The sequence below is a fragment of the Miscanthus floridulus genome, chromosome 7 (assembly GCF_019320115.1).
Source record: "Miscanthus floridulus cultivar M001 chromosome 7, ASM1932011v1, whole genome shotgun sequence".
NCBI classification, from domain to species: domain Eukaryota; kingdom Viridiplantae; phylum Streptophyta; class Magnoliopsida; order Poales; family Poaceae; genus Miscanthus; species Miscanthus floridulus.
This window is the reverse complement of record NC_089586.1, coordinates 124139804-124161946: the sequence shown is the minus strand read 5'-3', so window position 1 is coordinate 124161946 and position 22143 is coordinate 124139804. Positions and strand designations below refer to the sequence as shown.

The following is a 22143-nucleotide window of genomic DNA, read 5'->3' as shown; positions in this document are numbered from 1 at the left end:
TCGAGTGCTTTATCCGTGCTATGACTTGTTAGATGTAGATCTTTGTGTTGACAACCTTTCGTCTGCGCTATGTAAAATGACTTGGCATAGAACGTTGCCTTGACAAACTTCGGCATCCGAGTACTTTCTTGAGTGGTGCTTGAGCTTTTCTGAGGAAAAAGTATTCCTATCTGGATGTAGCCCTCGAGCCTCTTGCTTTTCAGAACGAAGAGCTGGAGGGTCTTTTGAAGCTTAATTTCGGTCGACTAGTTTTAGGTGTTAGCTTTTAGCTACCCTCATCGGTGGGCTCAAGCGTCTTTTCAGCTATTTTGCTTTCGGCCGAGATGCTCGGGCATGTTTTCCACCATTTTGCTTTTTGTTTCGGGTGTTAGCTTTTAGCTACCCTCATCGGCGGACTCAAGCGTCTTTTCAACTATTTTGCTCTCGGCCGGGATGCTCAGGCATGTTTTCAGCCATTTTGCTTTTTGTTTCGGGTGTTAGCTTTTAGCTACCCTCATCGGCGGGCTCAAGCGTCTTTTCAGCTATTTTGCTCTCGGCCGGGATGCTCAGGCATGTTTTCAGCCATTTTGCTTTTTGTTTCGGTTGTTAGCTTTTAGCTACCCTCATCGGCGGGCTCAAGCGTCTTTTCAGCTATTTTGCTCTTGGCCGGGATGCTTAGGCATGTTTTCAGTCATTTTGCTTTTTGTTTTGGGTGTTAGCTTTTAGCTACCCTCATCGGCGGGCTCAAACGTCTTTTTAGCTATTTTGCTCTCGGCCGGGATGCTCAGGCATGTTTTCAGCCATTTTGCTTTTTGTTTCGGGTGTTAGCTTTTAGCTACCCTCATCGGCGGGCTCAAGCGTATTTTCAGCTATTTTGCTCTTGGCCGGTAGGCTCAGGCATGTTTCAGCCATTTTGCTCTTTTGGAAACAACTCGGGGCTAAGTCATCATAAGACATATGTTGTCGAAAAACCATCTTTATTGATTATGATCGTTTGATAAGCCATAATACACATTTTGTCGAGGAACAACATCTTTATAGGTCATGAACGTTGATCTCTTGTGCTTCGTACACGTATTCTCCTTTGAGTTGTTTTCATGCGTAGAATCTTCTTAGCTGGCTGATGTGCCATGTATTGTTGACTTCTCTTCCATCTTTGGTTATTAACTTGTATGTGCCTGGTCCGGTGACTTTTGTGACAATGAACGGACCTTCCCATGGACTGAGTAGCTTATGTCGTCCGTCAGTTTTTTGTATCCTTCTTAGCACTAAGTCTCCGACTTGTAATGATCGAGGATGGGTACTCTTGTTGTAGTGTCGTCTTAAACCTTGTAGGTATCTGGCTGATTGGAGGGTAGCGTTTACCCTGACTTCTTCTGAGCTGTCGAGTTCTAATCTTCTTGTATGTTCTGCTTCTCCTTCATCGTATTGTTCTATCTTTGGTGATGTCCAGATCAAATCGGTAGGCAGTATGGCTTCTGACCCATAAACTAGGAAGAAGGGTGAGTAGCCTGTTGCTCTACTTATTTGAGTTCGTAGCCCCCATACTACTTTAGGTATTTCTTCAATCCATTTGGACCCATAGTCTACTAGTTCTTCGTATAACCTTGGTTTTAATCTGGCTAGTATGAGTCCATTAGCCCTTTCTACTTGTCCGTTGGCTTCTGGATGTGCGACAGACGCGTAGTCTATACTGAAACCACAGTCTTGTGCCCAGCTTTTGAATTCTGTAGCTGTGAAGGGGGAGCCTAGATCTATGATGATTCGATTAGGCATGCCAAGCGGTGCATAATGTCTTGGATGAACTCGACTGCTTTGGCAGCGCTGTATTTCACGAGTGGTTTGTATTCAATCCACTTGGTGAACTTGTCGATTGCTACAAAGATGTACTCGAAGCTGCCTTTTGCTTTCTTCAGAGGCCCTACTTGATCCAGCCCCTAGCAGGAAAAAGGCCAAGCAGGTGGGATGCAGATAAGATTGTGAGCTGGCACATGGGCTTGTCTTGCAAACATTTGGCAACCTTTGCATTTTTTAACAAGTTCTTCTACGTCTTTTAGAGCGGTTGGCCAGTAGAATCCAGTGCGAAATGCTTTGCCAACCAGTGTTCTTGAAGCGGCATGATTTCCACAGCAACCTGAGTGTATTTCGTCTAGGATCTCTTTGCCTTCTTCAAATGAGACACATTTTAGGAGTACTCCTGATGATGCTGCTCTTCTGTAAAGTCTATCTTCTACTAGAACGTAGTTTTTGCTTCTGCGAACAACTTGGGTGGCTTCTGCTTTATCTGCTGGCAATTTATTTTCTTTGATATAGTCGATGAAAACTTGGCTCCATGAAGTGTTGATTACCAAGATCTGAACGCCTTTAGCCTGAATTTTAGGGGTTGTTTCACCGGGTTGTTTGATAGAGGGAACTGATAGCTCTTCTATGAATACATCGGGTGGAACCTTTGCTCTGTCTGATTTGAGCTTGGCGAGGACATCTACTGCAATGTTGGAATCGCGTAGGACGTGTAGAATTTCTAATCCTTGGAAATGTTTTTCAAGTTTCCGTATCTCAGCACAGTAAGCACCCATGTTTTCTTTGGTGCAATCCCAATCTTTATTGACTTGGTTGATGACTACTGCTAAATCGCCGTATATGAGTAATCTCTTTATTCTGAGGGTAATTGCCACTCGTAGCCCGTAGATGAGGGCTTCATATTCTGCTTCATTATTTGTAGCTTGCCATAATATCTGAAGGACATACTTGAGTTGTTTTCCTTCTAGAGAAATAAGGAGAACGCTTGCACCAGCTCCGCCTAGTTTGAGTGACCCATCAAAGTACATCTTCCAGTGGTCAAGGATTGTATCTGATAAAGGCTGTTGATACTCTATCCACTTGGCCACAAAATCAGCAAGGGCTTGAGATTTGATTGCTTTCCGCATGGTGAAATCGATGTTAAGAGCTCCAAGTTCAACTGCCCATTTTGATATGCGTCCCGTCGCATCTCTGTTGTGTAAGATGTCTCCGAGCGGGAAGTCTATCACCACTATGCTCTGGTGGCTTTCAAAATAGTGGCGAAGCTTGCGTGAAGTGATCAATAGGGCGTAGAGTAGTTTTTGCACATGCGGGTACCCTATTTTTGATTCAGATAATACTTCACTGATGTAGTATACGGGTCATTGTACTTTATACATGCGTCCTTCTTCTTCTCTTTCTATGACTATTGCCGTGCTGACCACAGCAGTAGTCGCAGCAATGTATAACATCATATCTTCGTCTTTCCTTGGTGGTGTGAGAATTGGTGAGGATGTGAGGTATGCCTTAAGTTTCCTGAAAGCTTCATTGGCTTCTTCTGTCCATTCGAACTTATCTGTCTTCTTTAGTAGTTTAAAGAAAGGTAGTCCTTTTTCACCGAGCCTTGAAATGAAACGATTGAGTGCCGCCATGCGGCCCGTTAGCTTTTGCACATCTTTGATGTGTCTAGGTGGGCCCATTTCTGTTATAGCTCGAATTTGCTTGGTGCTGGCTTCAATCCCACGCTGACTGACTAAAAATCCGAGTAGTTGTCCTAAGGGAACTCTGAATACACATTTATTTGGGTTCAACTTCCATCTCCATCTCTTCAAGCTTTCGAAGGTTTGCTTTAAATCTTCAATCAGAGTGTCTGGGTTCTTTGTTTTCACCACTACATCATCCACGTATGCCTCCACATTTTCACCGATTTGATCCCCAAGGCAAGTTTGGATAGCTCTTTGGTATATGGCGCCAGCATTCTTTAGTCCAAATGACATGGTCTTGTAACAGTAAGCACCGAATGGAGCAATGAAAGATGTCTTGCTCTGGTCTTGTTCTTTTAATGCGATCTGGTGATACCCTGAATAGCAATCGAGAAAGGATAATAGTGCAGATCTTGCTGTTGAGTCAACTATCTGGTCAATACATGGTAGCCCGAATGGATCTTTTGGGCAATGTTTGTTGAGATCTGTGTAGTCAACACACATACGCCACTCGTCCGTGTTCTTCTTCTACACAAGGACCGGGTTTGCTAGCCAATCTAGATGAAGGATTTCTCTAACGAATCCGGCCACCATTAGCTTTGTGATTTCTTTTTTAATTGCTGCCTTCTTGTCAGGTGAGAATCATCGTAGCCGTTGCTTTACAGGCTTAGAGCTTTCATTAACATCAATTCTATGCTCAGCCAACTCTCTTGGGACACCCGGCATGTTGGCCAGCTTCCAAGCGAAGATATCTTTGTTGTCCCGAAGAAAGTTGGTGAGCGCGAGTTCCTATTTTGCCGAGAGGTGAGCACTGATGGTTGCTGTCTTGGAGGTATCGCCAGTGCCCAAGTCGATTTGCTTGACGTCGGCTTCTTTTGGTGGTGCGATGATGCTGGGCTTTTTAGTCGGTATTTCTAATTCTTCTTGGCTCATCTCTGCAGCAATTGTGGCTATTTCTTTTCTACTTTGGTCATCTTGTGCTCTGGCTGCAATCTGGATTGCTTGAACATCGCAGTCAAAAGCGCGTCTCAAGTCACTTCGGAGGGAAAGTACTCCATTAGGTCCTGGCATCTTGAGCAGCAAATACGGGTAATACGGTATCGCCATGAATTTTGCTAGTGCCGGTCATCCGAGAATTGTGTGGTATGATGACTCAAAGTCCGCCACCTCAAATTTGATGAATTCTGTACGGTAGTTTGAGGGTGTTCCAAAAGTGATTGGTAGAGTAATTTGTCCGAGCGGCATGGCTGCTTTGCCGGGTACTGTTCCGTAAAAAGGTGTGCTTGTTGGTGTGATCATCCCGGCGAGTTGTAGTCCCATCTTCCTTAGTGTTTCCAAAAAGATGATGTTGAGTCCGGCTCCCCCGTCGATTAATACTTTGGTGATAGTCATACCAGCAATAGTTGGATCTAGAACCAGTGGATAATGGCCTGCGTTTCCCACGCTGGTCCATTGGTCTTCTCTGGTAAATTGGATAGGATACTATGACCAATTGAGATATCTTGGTGTAGCCGGTTCTACTGTCATGATAGTCCGTAGTGCTAGTTTTTCTTGATGTTTGCTTCTGCAATCTGGAGCCCCTGAGAAGATCACTGCTACCGTTCCCCTGGGTTTTTGGAATCCTTTGTCCTCGTGGTTGTCTTCATCTTTTTTCTGATTGTCCTCTTTGGTGTTCTCCTTACTATCCTTTCTTGTGTATCAATCATTGAAAGTGTAGCAATTTCCGATGGTGTGTCTCCCATTGGGGTGCAATGGGCAACGTATGTTTTCAATGTTATCATATCTTCTGGGTTTGGAAAATTTCTTTGATTTGTCGGCCATTGCCACGGTATTGTCTGGTCTATGTTTTCTTTCTTGATGTCTGCTATTTCGATGATTTTGCTTGTCTGGGTTGTCCTGGTTGCTTCTATCTAGGAACCTCTCTCGTGTTTTTTCTTCTGCGGTAATCATCTTTTCTACTGTTCGTCTGAATTCTTCATTGTTTCTTGGATTTTCTTTGCAGAAGTCTTGAAATTGCCACCTAGCCATGATCCCATGAGAGAAAGCTTCAATTACTTCTCATTCGGTGATATCATGCACTTGAGCCCGTAGTTCACCGAATCATCGATAGTAATTTCTGAGACTTTCGCCTCCCTTTTGCTTGAGTCCTTTTAGTTCTGCATGAGTGATTGGGTGTGTGATGATACCCACAAAATTTTCATAGAAAGCTCTTTGCAAGTCTTCCCAATTTCTAATCGATCCTGGGTTCAATTTATAGAACCATTGGAGGGCATAGTTTCTAGTGCCATAGGAAAGAACAAGGTTTTGATATCGTCGTCTCCTCTGGCTAGTTCAATTGATTGTGAATATATTCTGAGCCATTGCCTTGGTTTAGTTTTGCCATCATACTTGGAGTGGTTAGATGGTTTGAACTTGTGAGGTAATCGTACTGATGCAAGCCTGTTCGCGAAACAGGGGAATCTGTCGTGCGTTCCGGCTTCTTTGAATTCGGATTCGGCACCTCCTTCTGGCCAACTGTTGTTTTGATGGGAATAGTTCTGCGAGGCTGTCTGGGTAGGCACCCTACTCCTGGTCTTTCTTGGTTGTTCAAATTGGTGGCCTTGATTATGTTCCTTCCTACTTTCTCCGTTATGGCTTCCACCTGGCCCAAGTCTTTCGAAAGCAGACTTCCTTTGATTTTGATCTTCTTGCCTGTGGGTTGTTGATCTGGCGGGTAGTCTTGATTGGGCTCTCTCTTCATGCGTTCTCGGGATCGTCGACCGGAGCAAGTCTTGGAGCTGTTCATACTTCTCATCGGGATATGAAGTTGCCCTGAGTTCTTCTAATGCTTCTCAAATCTTATCGTAAGGCGTATTTGCCGTGCCTCTTCCTTTGACTTCTCGTTGTGATTTTCTTCTATCGTATTCAGCCAAATCTGACTCATATCTGATCCAAGCTTCCCTACGCTGCCTAGCACGGTGTTGGCGCCCTTGCTTCAACTTGTTTTTCCTTTCTCTAGCTTGTTTCTGACTCTCGGTTTCTCCATCGTAGCCCTAGGCAAAGGGTGATATGTTGGATTCTGATTCATCTGATGACCTGACATCAGGTGCTTCTAGGGATTTAATGGTGACCGAGGACGTTGAACCATGAGCACTTCCCGTGCGTGAGCCGTTCTATTATTGGTGTTAGTTTTCATACTATCGGAGTTGCTGATGACTTCAGTAGATGCCTCGATGTCGCAGATCGAGTCTCCTTCTTGGTAAGGTAGGATAGCTGTTGTTGTGCCGACTAGTTGGGTTCCGCTATCTTCAGGAACGGAACCTGGCCAGTGGATGATACAGTCTTGCGATGTTATCGTTAGCACGAGACCCTCCTGGGCTCTTGTCAATGGTATCCCAAGCATTGGATTGAAGGATCTTTCAAACTATCCCTGATAAGATGTTGCCATGTCTAGGAGTCCAAGTGGAGGAAGATCCGACTTCTTGAAGGGATTCTATGCGTACTCTGAGTTGTATTCTTGATAGGTCAAGGCCGCGTTCTTAAGTCCCATTGGAAAAGAACTTGGTTTCCCGAAAGGACTCGGATAAGACTCCAACTCGAATGCAGAGCTTGAATTCGAGTCGGATGCGCAAAGCTGTGGAACCTGAGTTGAATCAGAAACTATGAGCTACGCGAATCCTTCGGAGATTTGATCTGTCGTGGTCGTCGGAATAGAATCATCTTTATGGTGTTTTGAATCTTCGAGGAGACAACTTTAGAGCTTGCCATTGTTGTCCGCCTCGCAGATCCATGAGCCGAAGATGAAAGTGGATCCTGTTGAGAAGATCATATTGTTGAGGTCCATCGAACTCTCGGATGCAAGTTCACCGAAAGCCCCTACCTGGCGCGCCAGCTGTCGATGTTTTACCACCAATAGCCTGCCATGGGGGTACCTAGGGCAGTATGTTTGGGCTTTAGCATATGCAGAACTCGATGGTGAACGCAAGAGACAAATGACTTATCCTGGTTCAGGCCCTCGATCGTGGATCGAGTAATAACCCTACGTCCAGTCGGCGTTAGCCTTTGCGTTGGATTGATTGTAAAGTGTTGTGTTGTACCACCATTCTCTTCTCTAGGAGCCCTGCCCTCCTTTATATAGTCAGGAGGCCAGAGTCCTAGTCGGTTTATAATGAGAGATCCTAGTAGGATTACTGAATAATACTACTACTAAGATCACATGGGAAGGATCCTAGTTGGACTAGATCTTCTCTTTCCCTTGTGGGGTATCCTGTGGGTCCCGCATCAACAGTGATATCACAAGAATTCTTCTAACCGCAGTAGCTGATCCTCTTGCTCGACAAGGCGCTAAGATGAGCGACATAATCACCCTATGCACAAGAATTCTTCTAGCCACTCAAGATCCTCATAGCAAGGAATTAGAACATGGAGGGTCCGATAGAGCCAGAGGCACTCGAGAAAGCAGGCATAAGAGAAACATAACTGAGTTGTTGAATTGCTCTTGCCAGAGTTGGATAGATATTTTATAGTCGGCCTGAAAGATGGATCCAAGCACCCATGAAGCAATGATGCTCTCGTAAAGTTTTGAAGCATGGGCTCATAAGCTGGCAAAGACGGTGACAGACAGTAGACCCCATATCAAGATTCTCTACCCATGACCACGGTCCTATTGGAGGTACAGACATGATCATTTTAGAATAAAATTACTTTTATCCCAAAATTGGGGGGCATCTGTTTACACCAAAATTTAGGAAGAAGAATTGCAAGAACTCGAAAGCTTCTAAGATCGTGTCATCGAGAAATCGATTGCATAAAGGTCGGTATTAGCTGATTTGAATGCAGTACTGGAATCGACTCTCTTCAGATAGCGCCAACAGATAACGATAAAAGCTACGGTTGGTGTCAAGAAAAATATGTTGAACTCTACAAAAAGGAAAAGATTAGGGTCTAAGTTATCTTAAATTTGGAATGTTTTCTCTTATGCCAAAGATTATAATGAGTCGTGCTTAAGTAGGATTCATGTGTAGGTTCTGAGTGTAAATATTGGACACCGGCTATTGTTTAGGACACACAATCAATCAAATACAAGTTACTTACTTTTTCGGCTCCGGCCACCTATTAGGAGTAGGAGTAGAGTAGATCTCGGTGAGTTCTTTAGCGAGCAGGGCTGCATCGGTCTGGCCGACCTCTGGCTTATCTGTAAGTACCATCATGGTTTATACTTCTGTTCGTACAGTTGCATCGATCCGGTCGACCTCCACTGTGACTCTGGTATAAGCTAGTTATCGACTCTTGTCTAGTTCAAGTACGGCTACATCAATCCGGTCGACCTCCACTGCTCAAATTAGATTAAGATCAAGTTATCGGCTCTATCTAAGGTAGGCAATCTTTGGTAGATTCATTAAGTTACCAATCTTGCTGATGTTTTTCATTGTCATTAGTTTGCAGCAACATCAATCTATTCGGTCAAGATTGATTTAGGTAGAGCCGATAACTTGATCTTAATCTAATTTGAGCCGATAACCGAGGAGCGAGGAGTCTCCGGTGTTGCTGGCGATGGCCGAGCACTGAGGAGCAAGGAGTCCCTGGCGTCACTGGCGATGATCGAGCACCGAGGAGCGAGGAGTCCCCAGCGTTGTTAGCAATGACCAAGCACCGAGGAGCATGGAGTCCCTAACATCGCTGGCGATGACCAAGCACCGAGGAGCGAGGAGTCCCCAATGTCGCTGGCAATGACCAAGCACCAAGAAGCGAGGAGTCCCCGGCGTCGCTGGCGATGACCAAGCACCGAGGAGTGAGGAGTCCTCGGCGTCGCTGGTGATGACCGAGCACCGAGGAGCGAGGAGTCTCCGGCGTCGCTGGCGATGACCGAGCACCTAGGAGGGAGGAGTCCCCGATGTCACTGGCGATGACCGAGCACCGAGGAGCGAGGAGTCCCCGGCATCACTGGCGATGACCGAGCACCGAGGAGTCCCCGGCGTAGGCGGCGAGGTCTGAGCACCGACATAGCTGACAACGTCCGTGCGGTGAAGTGTGCCCACTTAGTCCTCGAGCACGAAGAATCTGAGCGCTGAGGAGTAACCGGTGTAGCTGGCAATGAAGCACGAGCGGCAAACAGTCTGGTCAACTGGTCGGAGGCGAAGTGAGCATTGAATAGAAGTGACTGGCGAATAGTCCGATCAACTGGTCAGCAACGAAGTCCATGAACCGAGCGGTCTGACCAGTTGATCGGTGGAGAAGTCCTTCGAGCACCAGGTGATCCGATCACCTAGACACTGATCCTGCAAAACAAATAAGTAGAATGGGTAGTACATGATGTAAAAATATATGAACTCTAGAGAAAAAATAGCGTATGTAGCTTGACGATCAGTTGATGTGAAAATATATTTATGTTTAATATAAACCGTCCGAACAGTTAGTGTGTAGCTGAGTCTCCAGCCCTAGCTAGCCTATAGTCCATAACGTCGAGCGCAGAGCTCATGTACGTGTAGGAGGGATAGGCGTGACCAAGGAGCCGCTGCTGACCACCCATAACGCAGAGCACGGAGCCCGTAGCACGTGTAGGGAGGTGCCGAAGATAGGGCCATCTCTAGAGGCGTCCGAGCATCAACATGACTGTTTCGGGGGTTCGGAAAATCGTTTGGAGAGCAAATATGGAGAAAACAGTTCGGAGCAACATTATGGCGATATACAAAGATTCGAGAATATTTAGAAAAATATTAAAGCATGACTTAGCTTTAGACGGAGCAGTCTAGTCAGCGACGTATGGCATTATCTGGTTGGCGTTGATGAAGTTGCTCGGCGCTCGAGCTTTTCGAACTGTCGTCATAGGCGGTGGTCGCGGTTGTCACGGCGATGTTCTTCACGGCGATCATCATTGCGACGTGGCAGATGGTCGAAGCGAGTAGTTCGGGCGACGTCGTCCTTGTACTAGTGATCGGCTTTAGGAGATTCGGTGAGATCATTGACTGGTCGGAGAAATGATGCTGTACGGCAGAGTAGATGGGGCGTGGCCGAAGCGTGCTTGATGCCATATGTGCGTGTGCACATGCAAGTGCCGCAGCGATCTGTAGTTGGCCCGCATGTAGATGTACACGTACTTCTTCCTTATTTGCTTGCATGCATGCAGATTTGCTTCCATGGAGATCTCTACTACACGTTGTGCTTGATTCGAATTGGAGTAGAACTCCCGTGCGGATGCGGCCCGGAGTACAAACGCCACGTAGTCGCGTCGCCGAGTCCTCGGTGGGTCGGTGAAGTCGGAGAAGACACCGATGATGAGGTTGCGTGCATGCGGCTGTAGGCCATGCGTCTTGATTGGATCTCAGCGACTAGACACCTATGCACGTTGTGGCCATGAGCACGACCCAGTATGTAATCACGGTGAAGCTCTAGCGTAGCATCTTGAGATCGGATGGCGTAGGAGCTTGCTTGTGTAGGAGCACCTTCCCAACGATAGCCTGTACAAGCAGTTGGATGCACGAGGCCATCGTCGTGAATGTGCCGATGATGTTGAGATCCATCTGGTTCGCCATAGGATCAAGCGCACACCTCTACCTGGCGCGTCAACTGTCGACAGAATATCATCGGCAGTCCTTCGAGGGGTATCCCACTGAAGATAGATTTGTCGGTAGGGGTGCGTATAATCAGGAACCGGATGGTGACACAAGGCACAGAGACAGCGATTTAGACAGGTTCGGGACTGTCTGATCGACGTAATACCCTACGTCCTATGTCTTTAGTGGATTGTATTGAGATGTAGTAGATAGATCTTGATGGATCGTGTCCTGCTAGGGGACCCCTGCCTCTCCTTATATAGTCTGGAGGGACAGGGTTACAAGTAAAGTATCATATTTGATACTATACAATATCTTGCGGTGCACGCCGAGCAGTGCCGTGCACGCCTTAATCTTATAGGCCGGGCCACCTCTGATGGTGCGGCCCATGTCTTGTCTTGAGGATACCGGAGAGCCATACCTCCCATAGGCCTCATATCCTTTAGGTCTGTCGTTCGTTTTGTTACAGCACAATATTGTTTACCTTGAGCGACGGTTTATGTTTCATCGACTCTTTTTACTTCGATCTTAATCGCGCATAGTACGCGGTTAAGGCATGAATAATCTTGAATAGGTTTGTTGGCTAGTTAAATCTAGTTTATAGTTCACCATTATGGCTGTAAGATTCGGTTTTAGTTTGTTATTATCATCATAATTACCATCGATCTGGTCGAATCTAACTGTTGATGGTAACATATTAGATTCAGAGCATCTGTAGATCTATTTGTATTAGATAGTCGATTTGTTCGCATGTTATATCCTTTCTCGTTAGATTCGTGGGCTTAATGATTTATATTGGTAATATCCACCTAGCTGATGATCTCGTTTACATATACAGTGTACTGTACCTGCCACATAAAATCAATCACTACCCACGAGCCTTATAGTCCGTAACTAGCCGATTTGTGTATGTATCGACTATTTAATCGTTCTCCTCGTATGGCTGCTCCCGAAGCGGCACACTTAGAACTGTATGAGCACAGACCAGCACGTTCCACCTTAAATTACTGATAAACTTTCTCTCCTTGTCAATTGCAGAGTCAAATTGACTGGCACGTTTCGGAAGAAATACGTAGAATCGATTATCCCTGTGTTGAAGCCAGACGAATCTCCAGCTCTATCGAACAGACCCTTCCAACTTACTCGTATGTTAACACATTTTCGTGTCGACACATGGTACAAGATTGAAAATTGAGTGCCGGCACACATAACCAATCAAATGAATTGAAAATTGAGTGCCGGCACAAGACGAAACACTTGGTTGTGGATTTGCTTTTCCGAATAACATAGTATTTTCATATTACTACTAGAACTCAGACTGACAAATTGAGACTAAGGGTCTGTTTGATTTCTAACATGAGTTCCTAAAATTCTTGTCAAATCGAATATTTGGACATATACATAGAGTATTAAATATAGACTAATTACAAAACTAATTGCACAACTTATGACTAATTTGCAAGACGAATCTTTTAAGACTAATTAGCCTATGATTTGACAACACGGATGCTACAGTAAACATATGCTAATGATGAAGTAAACATATGCTAATGAACGGATTAGTTAGGCTTAAAAAATTCGTCTTGCAAATTAACCTTCATCTATGTAATTGATTTTGTAATTAATCTATATTTAATGCTCCTTATTAGTATCTAAACATTCGATGTGACATAAAAAGTTATCCTGCCAAGTTCAGAACCAACAAAACAGAATAACTGAACATCATCCAGGCACTTCCTGACTTAACACTGACTGTAAGTCTCGATCACCATGAACAACGAAAAACTCGACACCAGCTAGATAAGAAAGTCGAGATTCAGCTACCGTACTTCAGTAGAGGATACAAAATTTGCTGGTAATCGAGCATCAATGCATTTGAATGCCATAAAATAGAATGCCTAGATACTGCTCAGCTCAGTCCACCCCATCACTCAGCCAGGTCCATAAGCGTCTTGGTCACTTCCTTGGTCAGGTCGTGGCGGCGCAGATGCAGCTTCATCTGTACATGCCTCTGCTTCTTGATCTTCCCGTCCAGTGCACGGGCCTTGCTATCGTCGATCATCGCGAACTCCCGCTTGAACAAGCCCGGGTGTGCCTTCTGAAGCGCCTTCACCTCCTCCGCAAGGTATGGGTACAGCTCACACATCTCGTCAGGCTCCCTCTCAGCACCACTGTTAACCGCCACCTTGTTAGCCGCCACCTTGGTAGCCGCCTTGGTAACGGAAGGCCAGACGTTCTTGGAGAGGTCGAAGAGATGACGGTCGTGATCCTTGCTCGGCAGCGCGCCCTTCTTGACTGATTTGGTGTGCCGGCTCTGCAAGCTCTTCACCTTCCTCTGGAGCTCGGAGTGGCTGCAGCCAGTGTTGTCGAGCTTACCAGCGAGGACGTTGGCCAGCACGTCTGTTTGAGGCAGCGTGCCGTGCTCCAGGCGGTGCGCTGGCGAGGGCCTCCAGGATGCGGAACTCGTCGTCAGTCGACCAGGTGCGCTGGAACGGCGCGCTCGGCCGCTTTGCGCCCTTAGCCCCCATCTCTTGATCTGGAGCGGGCTTCGTCTGCGGCATCTCGTCGTCCGCCTCCTCCTCCTCCTCCTCCTCCTCTTCTTCGTCGGAAGTCTCGGATTCCTCGCGAGTCGGCGGCGGCGGAGGCGGGTTCTTGGTGGCGGAAGAAGGGATCACGTGGTTGGCCTTCTCGTCCTCTTCTTCTTCGTCGTCGTCCTCCTCCTCGCCATCTTCATCCTCATCGGACGCTTCGGGTTCCTGGTCCTTCTGCGGCGGGGGAGCAATGCGCTTGGGAGCGGCCGGAGGGGGTGAGTGGGCGATCTCCTCCTCCTCCTCCTCCTCCTCCTCCTCCTCCTCCTCCTCCTCGGAGCCCGAACCAGAGGCGACGGCCTCCTCGGAGGAGGTAGCCGGGGGCGGAGGCGGCGGAGGTTGAGCCGAGCGCTTGGGGGCCATCGCCGCCGCCGCCGCCGCCGCCGCTCCTAGGGCTAGAGGTTTAGGACAAGCGAGGGAGGCGGCTCCGGGCTCGGGGCTTTCCGGCGTAGTGGTTTTGTGTCCTTGTTTATAGGGCCCGATTGGGACGCTCATCCGTTGGATTTGGCACTGGAGTGAGAATCTGCCGTCCATTTCCCATGGGGTCGCTGACCGGTCTGCCCCACCTGACCCCGCCACAGTAGAGGCTGCCGCCGCCAAAACTCGCCGGCTGGGTGTCCGTTGGGCGCTGAAATGGGGAAATCCGGCCATCCTCCATCTCCTCAACGCCTTCTTGGACCTGACGCACGAGGAGTTCGGCATCGCTCGCCTTGTTGGCCGCCTCGCGGCGAGGGCGGCGCCCCGTAGCCGCGCTGTGCCCGTGTACCGGGGCCTCGGCGGCGGTCTGGGCGCGGTGCCCGATGGCCGATGCGGTGGACTGGAGGAAGAGCGGGGCCGTTACCAAGGTTAAGGACCAAGGCAGCTGCGGTGAGCGTTCGTGCCTCTATCTGTACTATGCTTGCATTGCAATTTGCAAAACCCATCTGTTTCTCATATCAGATTCAGTGTTCCGATTGCTTGATAGGTATAGTAGGGCCAATGTTGACAACTCTATGGTTAGCAGACCTAAAATGAAGTACACACTAAAACAGTAAGTTAATATACATTTAACCGTTCAAAACGTGTACTCGATTTGATTCCTAAAATTTGAGCTAAACAGGAAAAGGGGGCAGAGTCTGAGGAATCCAAGCCTATTGTGCACTTTTCTGTAGTGAAACATGCAGGATTGATCAATGGGCAAGAATAGTGGTTGCTTTTCTGTAGTGCATTAAATCACGCCTATGGTGTTTCTCATCCTATCCAATTATAATGTTTCCAATGCTGTGCCTCAGTGGATGTGACACAAGTCAACCTTAAATGTTTTGTTTACATGATCGTTTGCAATTATACTGACTATAAGTTTCAAACGGTATCATCTCTGTCATTTTAAGCTTTTTAGCTCTTTCCATGCACTAGATCCTTAGGACACCAGTTTTGCTATAACAAAGTTAGCAAATTACTACGACCTGTACCTACAGTTAAATTGGGTCATTAGAATGTTGGTGCTAATTTAGTACCTATTTGCAATCACTAAATTTTCTGCGAGTTAGTGTGTCTTGTTGACAACTCTATGGCTGGCTAAAAAAACTCTATGGTTAGCACATCTAAATGAACAGTGAGTTAATGTCGATTTGGCCGTTCCAAACATGTACTCGATTCGATTCCTAAAATTTGAGCTTAACAGTAAAAGGGGGCAGAGGCTGAGGAATCCAAGCCTATTACGCACTTTGCAAATTCATTAGTTGCAGCGAACTACGGAGGATTGATCAAACGCCAGTTCGCTTGGCTTATGAGCCGTACTTTTTCAGCCAACGAACAATATTTTTCTCTCACAACAAATCAGCCAACAGTACTTTCAGCCATGGCTTATCAGCCAAACGAACATGGCAATGATTAGCTCGTTTGCTTTTCAATAGTGGATTAAATCACGCCTCTAGTGTTTCTCATCCTGTCCTTGTGGCTTGTGCATTCAAGATCTTGCAAAATCTATAGAAAAAACTCCGAATGACTTGAAACTTGTCTCTTTATATATCCTTGTATCGGCATCCTCCTAGGATCATTTAATTGTGTATGTCATGTTTATATATAAATAATTCATCCGAGGCTTTAAAACAGTGAATCCAATTTTGTTCGTCTACATTAGTGATGCTCTATCTGTGGAAACTTCATTGGCACTCAACTCACAATGCTTACATGATACTAAATTGTATTTTGATTAGTTTTATGTGAACCTAAAGGTGTCACTACTGGAGGCCAGTTTTTCTTCTTCTGAATGCTGAAGATATATTTTCCCTATTTTCTGTATGTAACTATATACAAAGTCTGACAAAAGTTCGTTGTTTTCCAAACTACGTAACAGACTGATAAAACTTGAATCTGAAAAAATCATGATAACTCATTGTTTCCTCTGTATCCACTGTGTTGTAATAGATCGACAGCCTGATAAACAGGCTGTTTCAGAACTCTGAAATAGCTTCATATCTTCCTAACAACCATCAAACAAACTTTCCAAAGCAACAAGCATCCTTCTCTACCTAAAAATTATTAACCTGAAGTATCAACAGCCAGTATAATGTTTATTTAACAAATAACTGCAACCTCCAATAGCTGCATCTGTTTTGTTTTTTGTTTTGTTTTTTTGAAGAAAAGTGACAGGAGTTCTCCCTTGTACAAATGCATCTATGGTCCTACCTGATTCCACTTATTATTCATTTCTGACTTGGATTAACATTTAAAGCTCATCTTTTGAACCTCAATGTAAATCATGGTCAGGTTACTATTATGATCAACTGGAGGATCACAGTTGTGTGTGTGTGCAGAGATACATAGTTGAGCTGGAAAATACTATGAGTCAGTGCCTTGGATATGTAACAATTTGTATAGAATTTGTAAGTACTCCACAATAGTAGAGAGTAGCAATTCAAAACCACACATTCATAAGTATCAAAAGTATTTCTTCTAAAAAGATCAAGAGTTAGTAAAAGTGATGTGTTGGGCAATGATAAAACAACCAGACTGAGAGTTGTGCAGCATTCTTATGCAAAACAGTACTTCACTTTATTTTTCAGCTGTTTATCTGGTCATGCTATGTGTTGTTATTGAATAGGGTGATTCTGAAGAAACTTGGTGGACTCCACAAGATAGTTGAAAAGTAACATGCTAAGCTCATTTTCTAAGCCTTCTCTGCATCTACCACAATTATCTTAGACGAGTAAGATTTAATTTTGCTTACAAATTCAGTTTTAGATATTTGCATGTGTAAAGGAGTTCAGTCTGGTATTATACCAGTAGCAACTTTCTTCGGTCTTTCAAACTTCAAATCATAAACAGCTATTTACATTTCCAATTAGCTGGTTTTGTCTGTAACCTAATTACCTGATGTGGTGGTGTTCTGCAGGATGTATGGTTTTATACTTACAGTGAAGGACCTATTGCCAAATAGAGTTATTTCAGTAAGCATTGAGAAATTTCTTCAAGAAGGAATATGTGTCACTGCCACTCAAAGCATATTCCCAATGTGTCTTATCCATATGAGAATGAATGCAGGCGCTTCTTCGTTGAATTATCTGTCGTCTTTAGAAGTTTCTTTCTTGTAACCTTCAATATAGACACTATTTTTATGCCCTTGCCATTTTCGAACAATTTGAAGCATTGTCCATGATAATAAATTAGTCCTTCAGATGCAAAGATTGATACCAATCTATTTTGTTTATTTGTGTGCTCGTTTTTTTTTATCAGTCCATATGTGTGTTATTATTGTGATTTTTTTTTAAAAAAAAGCTACAGACTCAGCTCTGTATCTAGGCCTTCTGGGCTTATTTACTAATGAATTAGCAGGTAGTTAATGCTTCATTATCTCATGTTATAGTAGTATACAGTAGCACAATGAAACGAGTTCATCCAGTAGATTATAGCATATGTACTGTACCATGAGCAGGCTCGTTCTAAGTAGGGCGCGGCAAAGCAGCGCCAGTTTTTCTAGTTTCCTATTCCTATGGGAGCATATTCAGTTCAGAGTTCAAACATGTTCATGGCTAATTTGGAAACTCAAATCTCCTTGGGATCCCTAACTTTTCCCAAGGTGGGAAATTCATGGGAAAATAATTTGAACAATTATTTAGTACATCATGGAGGGGTTTTCCATCCTGTGTGTGGCTTCCCTTGCTTCCAAATTAGCCATCAGTGTTCAGCATTTCAAGTGAATGCAGGTCGTGCTATTCCCACTCCCAGTGTTCATTACAGACATCACCAGTTCAGAATCTGAAATCAGTAGAACACGAAGCAACCACAGCACTCACGCAACAAAACCTAAGGCCATTGCCTATCGATTCTCACCGGAGACACTCATGGTTCTACCATTATTCTCTGCCGAGTTGCTTCGGGAACAACAGGGGAAAATAACTTGCTTGATGCAGCATGGTTGCAGGATCGGGACCGCTTGGAAACCAATCGCTTTGGTCAGTTCTCAATACTGTGAGGCCGTCAGGTGCATCAAGCTCGACGCGTCGAACAGCTCCATGAACCTCTTGTCAGTGCTCCTTGCCTTCGCCGCCGCGAAGTGCAGGTACTCGTCGAACACCGAAGACAGACACCACTTCTGCAGCTTCCTCAGGCATCCGACGACGCAGCCAGTCCGGTGCTGAAAGAAAACACTCGTCGCGTCAGCGTCAGCGTCAGCGAAATCAAATGCTATCGTAGTATAGTGGAAGCAAAATGCTGAACTCAACCAACTGGAATGCAAGAGGCTTACCTTGCCTCTCTTGCAGTGGATGAGCACCGGCTGGTTTCTTACGTCTGAATAGATTGAAACAGGAGAAGAGTTAGAGATGTCAGGTGATGAAAGTTGCAATTCTATGGCATAAAGAAGAATTGTAAGTATATCAGTGAATGTCGGTACCAAGAATAACTTTGAGCGCCTCTCTGATCGTTTCTTCAGGGATGTAGACGAATGGTTCCTGCACCAACATGGTATCCGGCACTGTCGGACCACTCTGTGGATAATAGGGAAGGATTAGTAAGCTCCAGACATTGTTCATGCAATCATAATATGGGAAATAAAAAGCTCTTTAGAAAAAACAAGAGGAAATAAACCGGTTGAACCCAGCAACTATTTTCAGAAACATACGCAGACAGATGTACCTTGCATGAAAGTTCAGTTGCAAGATTTCGTCACACAACTGAACAAGAATATATTATCAGTTGGATGGTCAACGACTTAAAACAGGGATGATATTATAGCAACCATCTGGATTTTTCTAATTGAGTAATGCTGACAGAATTATCAGTGGGAGACACCACTGGTTTGGTTTCACACGACATGCCTAGTGCCATTGTACTTGTAGTAGAAAAGAAGCAACTTTACAAGAGATAAGTTTTTCTTCACACTGGGTCTTGCAATGTCAACCACCTTAATGTGTGGCCACTGAATGATGCCTTTCCATGAATGCCAAAGTCGGTTAACAAATAAGCATTGTTAATTACAGACTGCAACAACTGCCAGTGAACGCTTAATTCGCCACGGCTGCCCAAGCTTGACCATACCACTAGCTAGTTCTAGGCTTCTAGCTTCATGAACAAGAATTCAATGTGCAATATGTTATGATTTGAGTCAACCTTGCCACGATTATACAACAATACTACCCGAGCACACTGGCACTAGAACTCTGAAAATCTGGACAGATTGATGTAATGTAACTAAGTCAACTGAAAGATGGTTCTGTCAAAAACATTTCAGCTACAGCAGATTCTGGTGCCCTCTGAATCTGATGAAAGGAAGTGAAGCTAGATGAAGTGGTTAGGTGGGAGCTGTGATCATGCACCCAACCACTCAGGTTCAAGTTCTCTCCACATGAAAATTTTTGTGCAGATTTTTATAAGCATCAACAGGTTCTGGTGCAGCTAGGTACTGTCTGTTCAGGAATGAATGTAAACATATGGCACACACATGTTTCATCGAAAGCCTAGAACTATGTGGGAGTGGGGATTGCACACAGAATGCAGGGCTACAGCTACAAGATGAGAACATGTGGTCTATCTTCGTGCTTACTGGAATCCCCGTCATCACAACAAAATTTACTATACATAAACAGCATGTCAGCATTGGTCAAACAGCACCTGACAGGTAAAGGTATCTTTGTATGTGTTACAGGCTTACAGCCACCCTTGGCCAATACGCAGACTCCATGGGCCTGTTTAGTTTTCAAAATTTTTCACCACAAAGTGTCACATCGAATCTTGCGGCACATACATGGAGTACTAAATGTAGACGAAAAAAAAACTAATTACACAGTTGGGTGAAAAATCGCGAGACGAAACTTTCGAACCTAATTAGTCCATAATTAGACACTAATTGCCAAATATAAACGAACGTGCTACAGTAGCGAAAACAAAAAATTTTCGTCATCTAAACGCGGCCCATATGTTTTTTTGTTTGAGATCTTGTGTTTATTACTCCACTTGAACACTTAATCTTTACCAACTAAAATCGCTATAAAATCATTTCCACAAAATGGACATAATGCATAGGAGAATCTCTTAAATCTGAAACCAGTGATGCTGAAACTGCCATCTGTTTCGGTGACAAGCAAAGTCCCTAAACAGCGTCCCACTTAAAAAGAAAACCACAACCCCAGGATGCAGGATAAGGAAATGAATAGCTTTGCTCTTGCTCATGGCAATGGCGAAAGTGGTTTTTTCCCAACATGGGATCCCACAGCTGCAAAACCAAACAAACATCTCGGTCTTGCAATGGAGTGCTACTTGTATTTATGCAAGAGCCAGTTGCCACTCGTGAGGAGAGCACTGATGTGATGTAGTAGGCGTGCAGGGAAATGCATGATTCAATAAGGAAATATACTTGCTAGTTTTCTTAGGCAACCAATATTAGCAGGGTTGAAGAGATGGGCCTATAGTTTATCATCACTCATCAGAGCAGTGCCGAGACTGAAAGGGACAGTGTTCGCCCACAGTTACGCTAGCACGATACTTCTACCAAACGTTGTGTTGCTGAGACTCTGAAAGGGACGGTGCCACATGCAGAGCGCACCAAAACCGACCAGAACCAGAAAAACAACTAGAGGCAAAGATCGTTTTGCCATCCGCGGACGCGGTGCACAAATCAAAGATTTCTGCGGATGCACGATTGAGACATCTGTCTGGATGGTAGTACCTTGCTCCCTTCGATGCCGAACTGGTGAAGCTCGATGCTGTTCTGTTGCAGGAACCGCGCGTTCTCCTCCGGGTACGGCTCCGGGCACAGGTACCTGATCGATCACACAAGCAACGACGACGCTGTCGCGGGTCAAGGTCACACTCGCCAGAGCTGAAGCGGCGGGCCTGGCCAGAACTAAGAGGGGGTCGAGCTCGAGCTCTTTCTTACACGATGGAGCGCAGGTTGAGGGAGAGCAGGAAGCGGAAGTTGGCGGCGTCCGGGAGGCCCGAGCGGAAGATGCCGTCGTCGACCATGGCGAAGTTGAGCGGCGGCACCAGGGCGTTGGCGTCGGCATCGGCCCGCGCGTCGCGGCCAGGGAGAGGGAGCTTTGGGTGACTCCACGGCTCAATGCCGAGGAGGCCCACGGCCACTGTCTTGCCGTTCTGCTCTGCAGCTTGGGCGCTCCTCTGCCTCGCCGGAACATCCAGCTTCATCGCACGCACTGAACGGCAGGTGGTTGCTGTTGCCTGTTGGCTGCTGTTGCTGTGTGTGTTCGGTTGGGAACGGCGTGTGTAGACGGGACATGGAGGCTTTGGTTATTTATAGGGCGAGCAGGAGGTAAACATGTCGATGAATCAGCTTGTGAGGCTGCGTACATCGTCGTCGTCGTCGTCGTTGTGTGTTGGACGGTGAGACGGGGTGGTGGAAATGGGAGAAAGCGACGCGGGAATCCACTGTTTCTTGCGGTGTCGTAACACTTGGTAACCTATGGCTATGGGTCATCGTGTGTTCACAGATTATTGGTGGGTTCCGGGAATGGCCGGAGACGGCGGCCTACCTCCTAATGCAAAAACTATTTAATTTCCAGCATTTTTTTATGGAAATTTCCAGTATCTTTTGCCAGTGGGGGCGTTTCACCTTTGTACAGAGTTCAACCCTGTGTCCCAGGATACAGACACTCAGGTATGACGATCCATTTAGATAATTAGATATTTTCATGCTCAATTTAATCCAAAAATAAAACATCAGCAGGTTCGTGACGACATATATGTGTATATGTATATCACTAACAAACGCTACCACATGCAAGTATGACATACCGATCAATACAGTAAGTACGCAAAGTACGGTAATCAGAGAGTTAAGAGTGTACCTAGCGGAGGGTCCCATGCCGAGGGCATCGAGGCTCCATTCGCACTAGACATAGTGCGTTGCTCGAAGTCATGGACCACAGTCGATGCAGGAAGGTGTTCGCAGTGCAGTCCCATGAACGGTCACCAGGAAGAAGATACATTGCTGTTCCGCGAGCGATCACTACGAAGAAGACGTCTGCGACGTGGACGAGCAGTCGCGGAATCGCTCCCCAAAAACCTAATCGCCGCACACCCCGTGTAAAGTTCGCAGGCGGACGAGGGTTCCGGAGGCACCTGCTC

The 22143-nt window shown here is 45.6% G+C and overlaps 1 protein-coding gene, 1 long non-coding RNA gene and 1 pseudogene across 2 annotated transcripts; 1 reads left to right on the top strand and 2 right to left on the bottom strand.

Moving 5' to 3' along the window:
- Positions 1-12705: 12705 nt before the first annotated feature.
- Positions 12706-14018, bottom strand: LOC136467836 (STOREKEEPER protein-like; annotated as a pseudogene).
- A 160-nt stretch (positions 14019-14178) lies between these two features.
- LOC136464598 (uncharacterized) lies at positions 14179-17283 on the top strand. The gene is made up of 3 exons (XR_010761211.1): positions 14179-14448; positions 16667-16771; positions 16958-17283. It is a non-coding gene; the product is annotated as an uncharacterized lncRNA (long non-coding RNA).
- A 331-nt stretch (positions 17284-17614) lies between these two features.
- On the bottom strand, positions 17615-21311 carry LOC136467837 (probable tyrosine-protein phosphatase DSP2). Its single transcript, XM_066466630.1, has 5 exons — positions 20939-21311; positions 20729-20822; positions 18458-18551; positions 18311-18354; positions 17615-18199 (listed from the first exon to the last, which is right to left on the bottom strand). The coding sequence occupies exons 1-5, from the start codon at positions 21202-21204 to the stop codon at positions 18026-18028; spliced, it is 672 nt and encodes a 223-aa protein (XP_066322727.1). The 5' UTR covers positions 21205-21311; the 3' UTR covers positions 17615-18025.
- Between the last annotated feature and the right edge of the window lie 832 nt (positions 21312-22143).

Excerpts from the sequence above, each read along its gene's own strand:
- LOC136467837 (XM_066466630.1), bottom strand. The coding sequence starts at position 21,204 with ATGAAGCTGGATGTTCCGGCGAGGCAGAGGAGCGCCCAAGCTGCAGAG. Across the intron at positions 20,823-20,938 it reads CTCAACCTGCGCTCCATCGT|GTACCTGTGCCCGGAGCCGT; the intron begins GTAAGAAAGAGC and ends GTGATCGATCAG. Across the intron at positions 18,355-18,457 it reads GGCGCTCAAAGTTATTCTTG|ACGTAAGAAACCAGCCGGTG; the intron begins GTACCGACATTC and ends CAATCTATTCAG.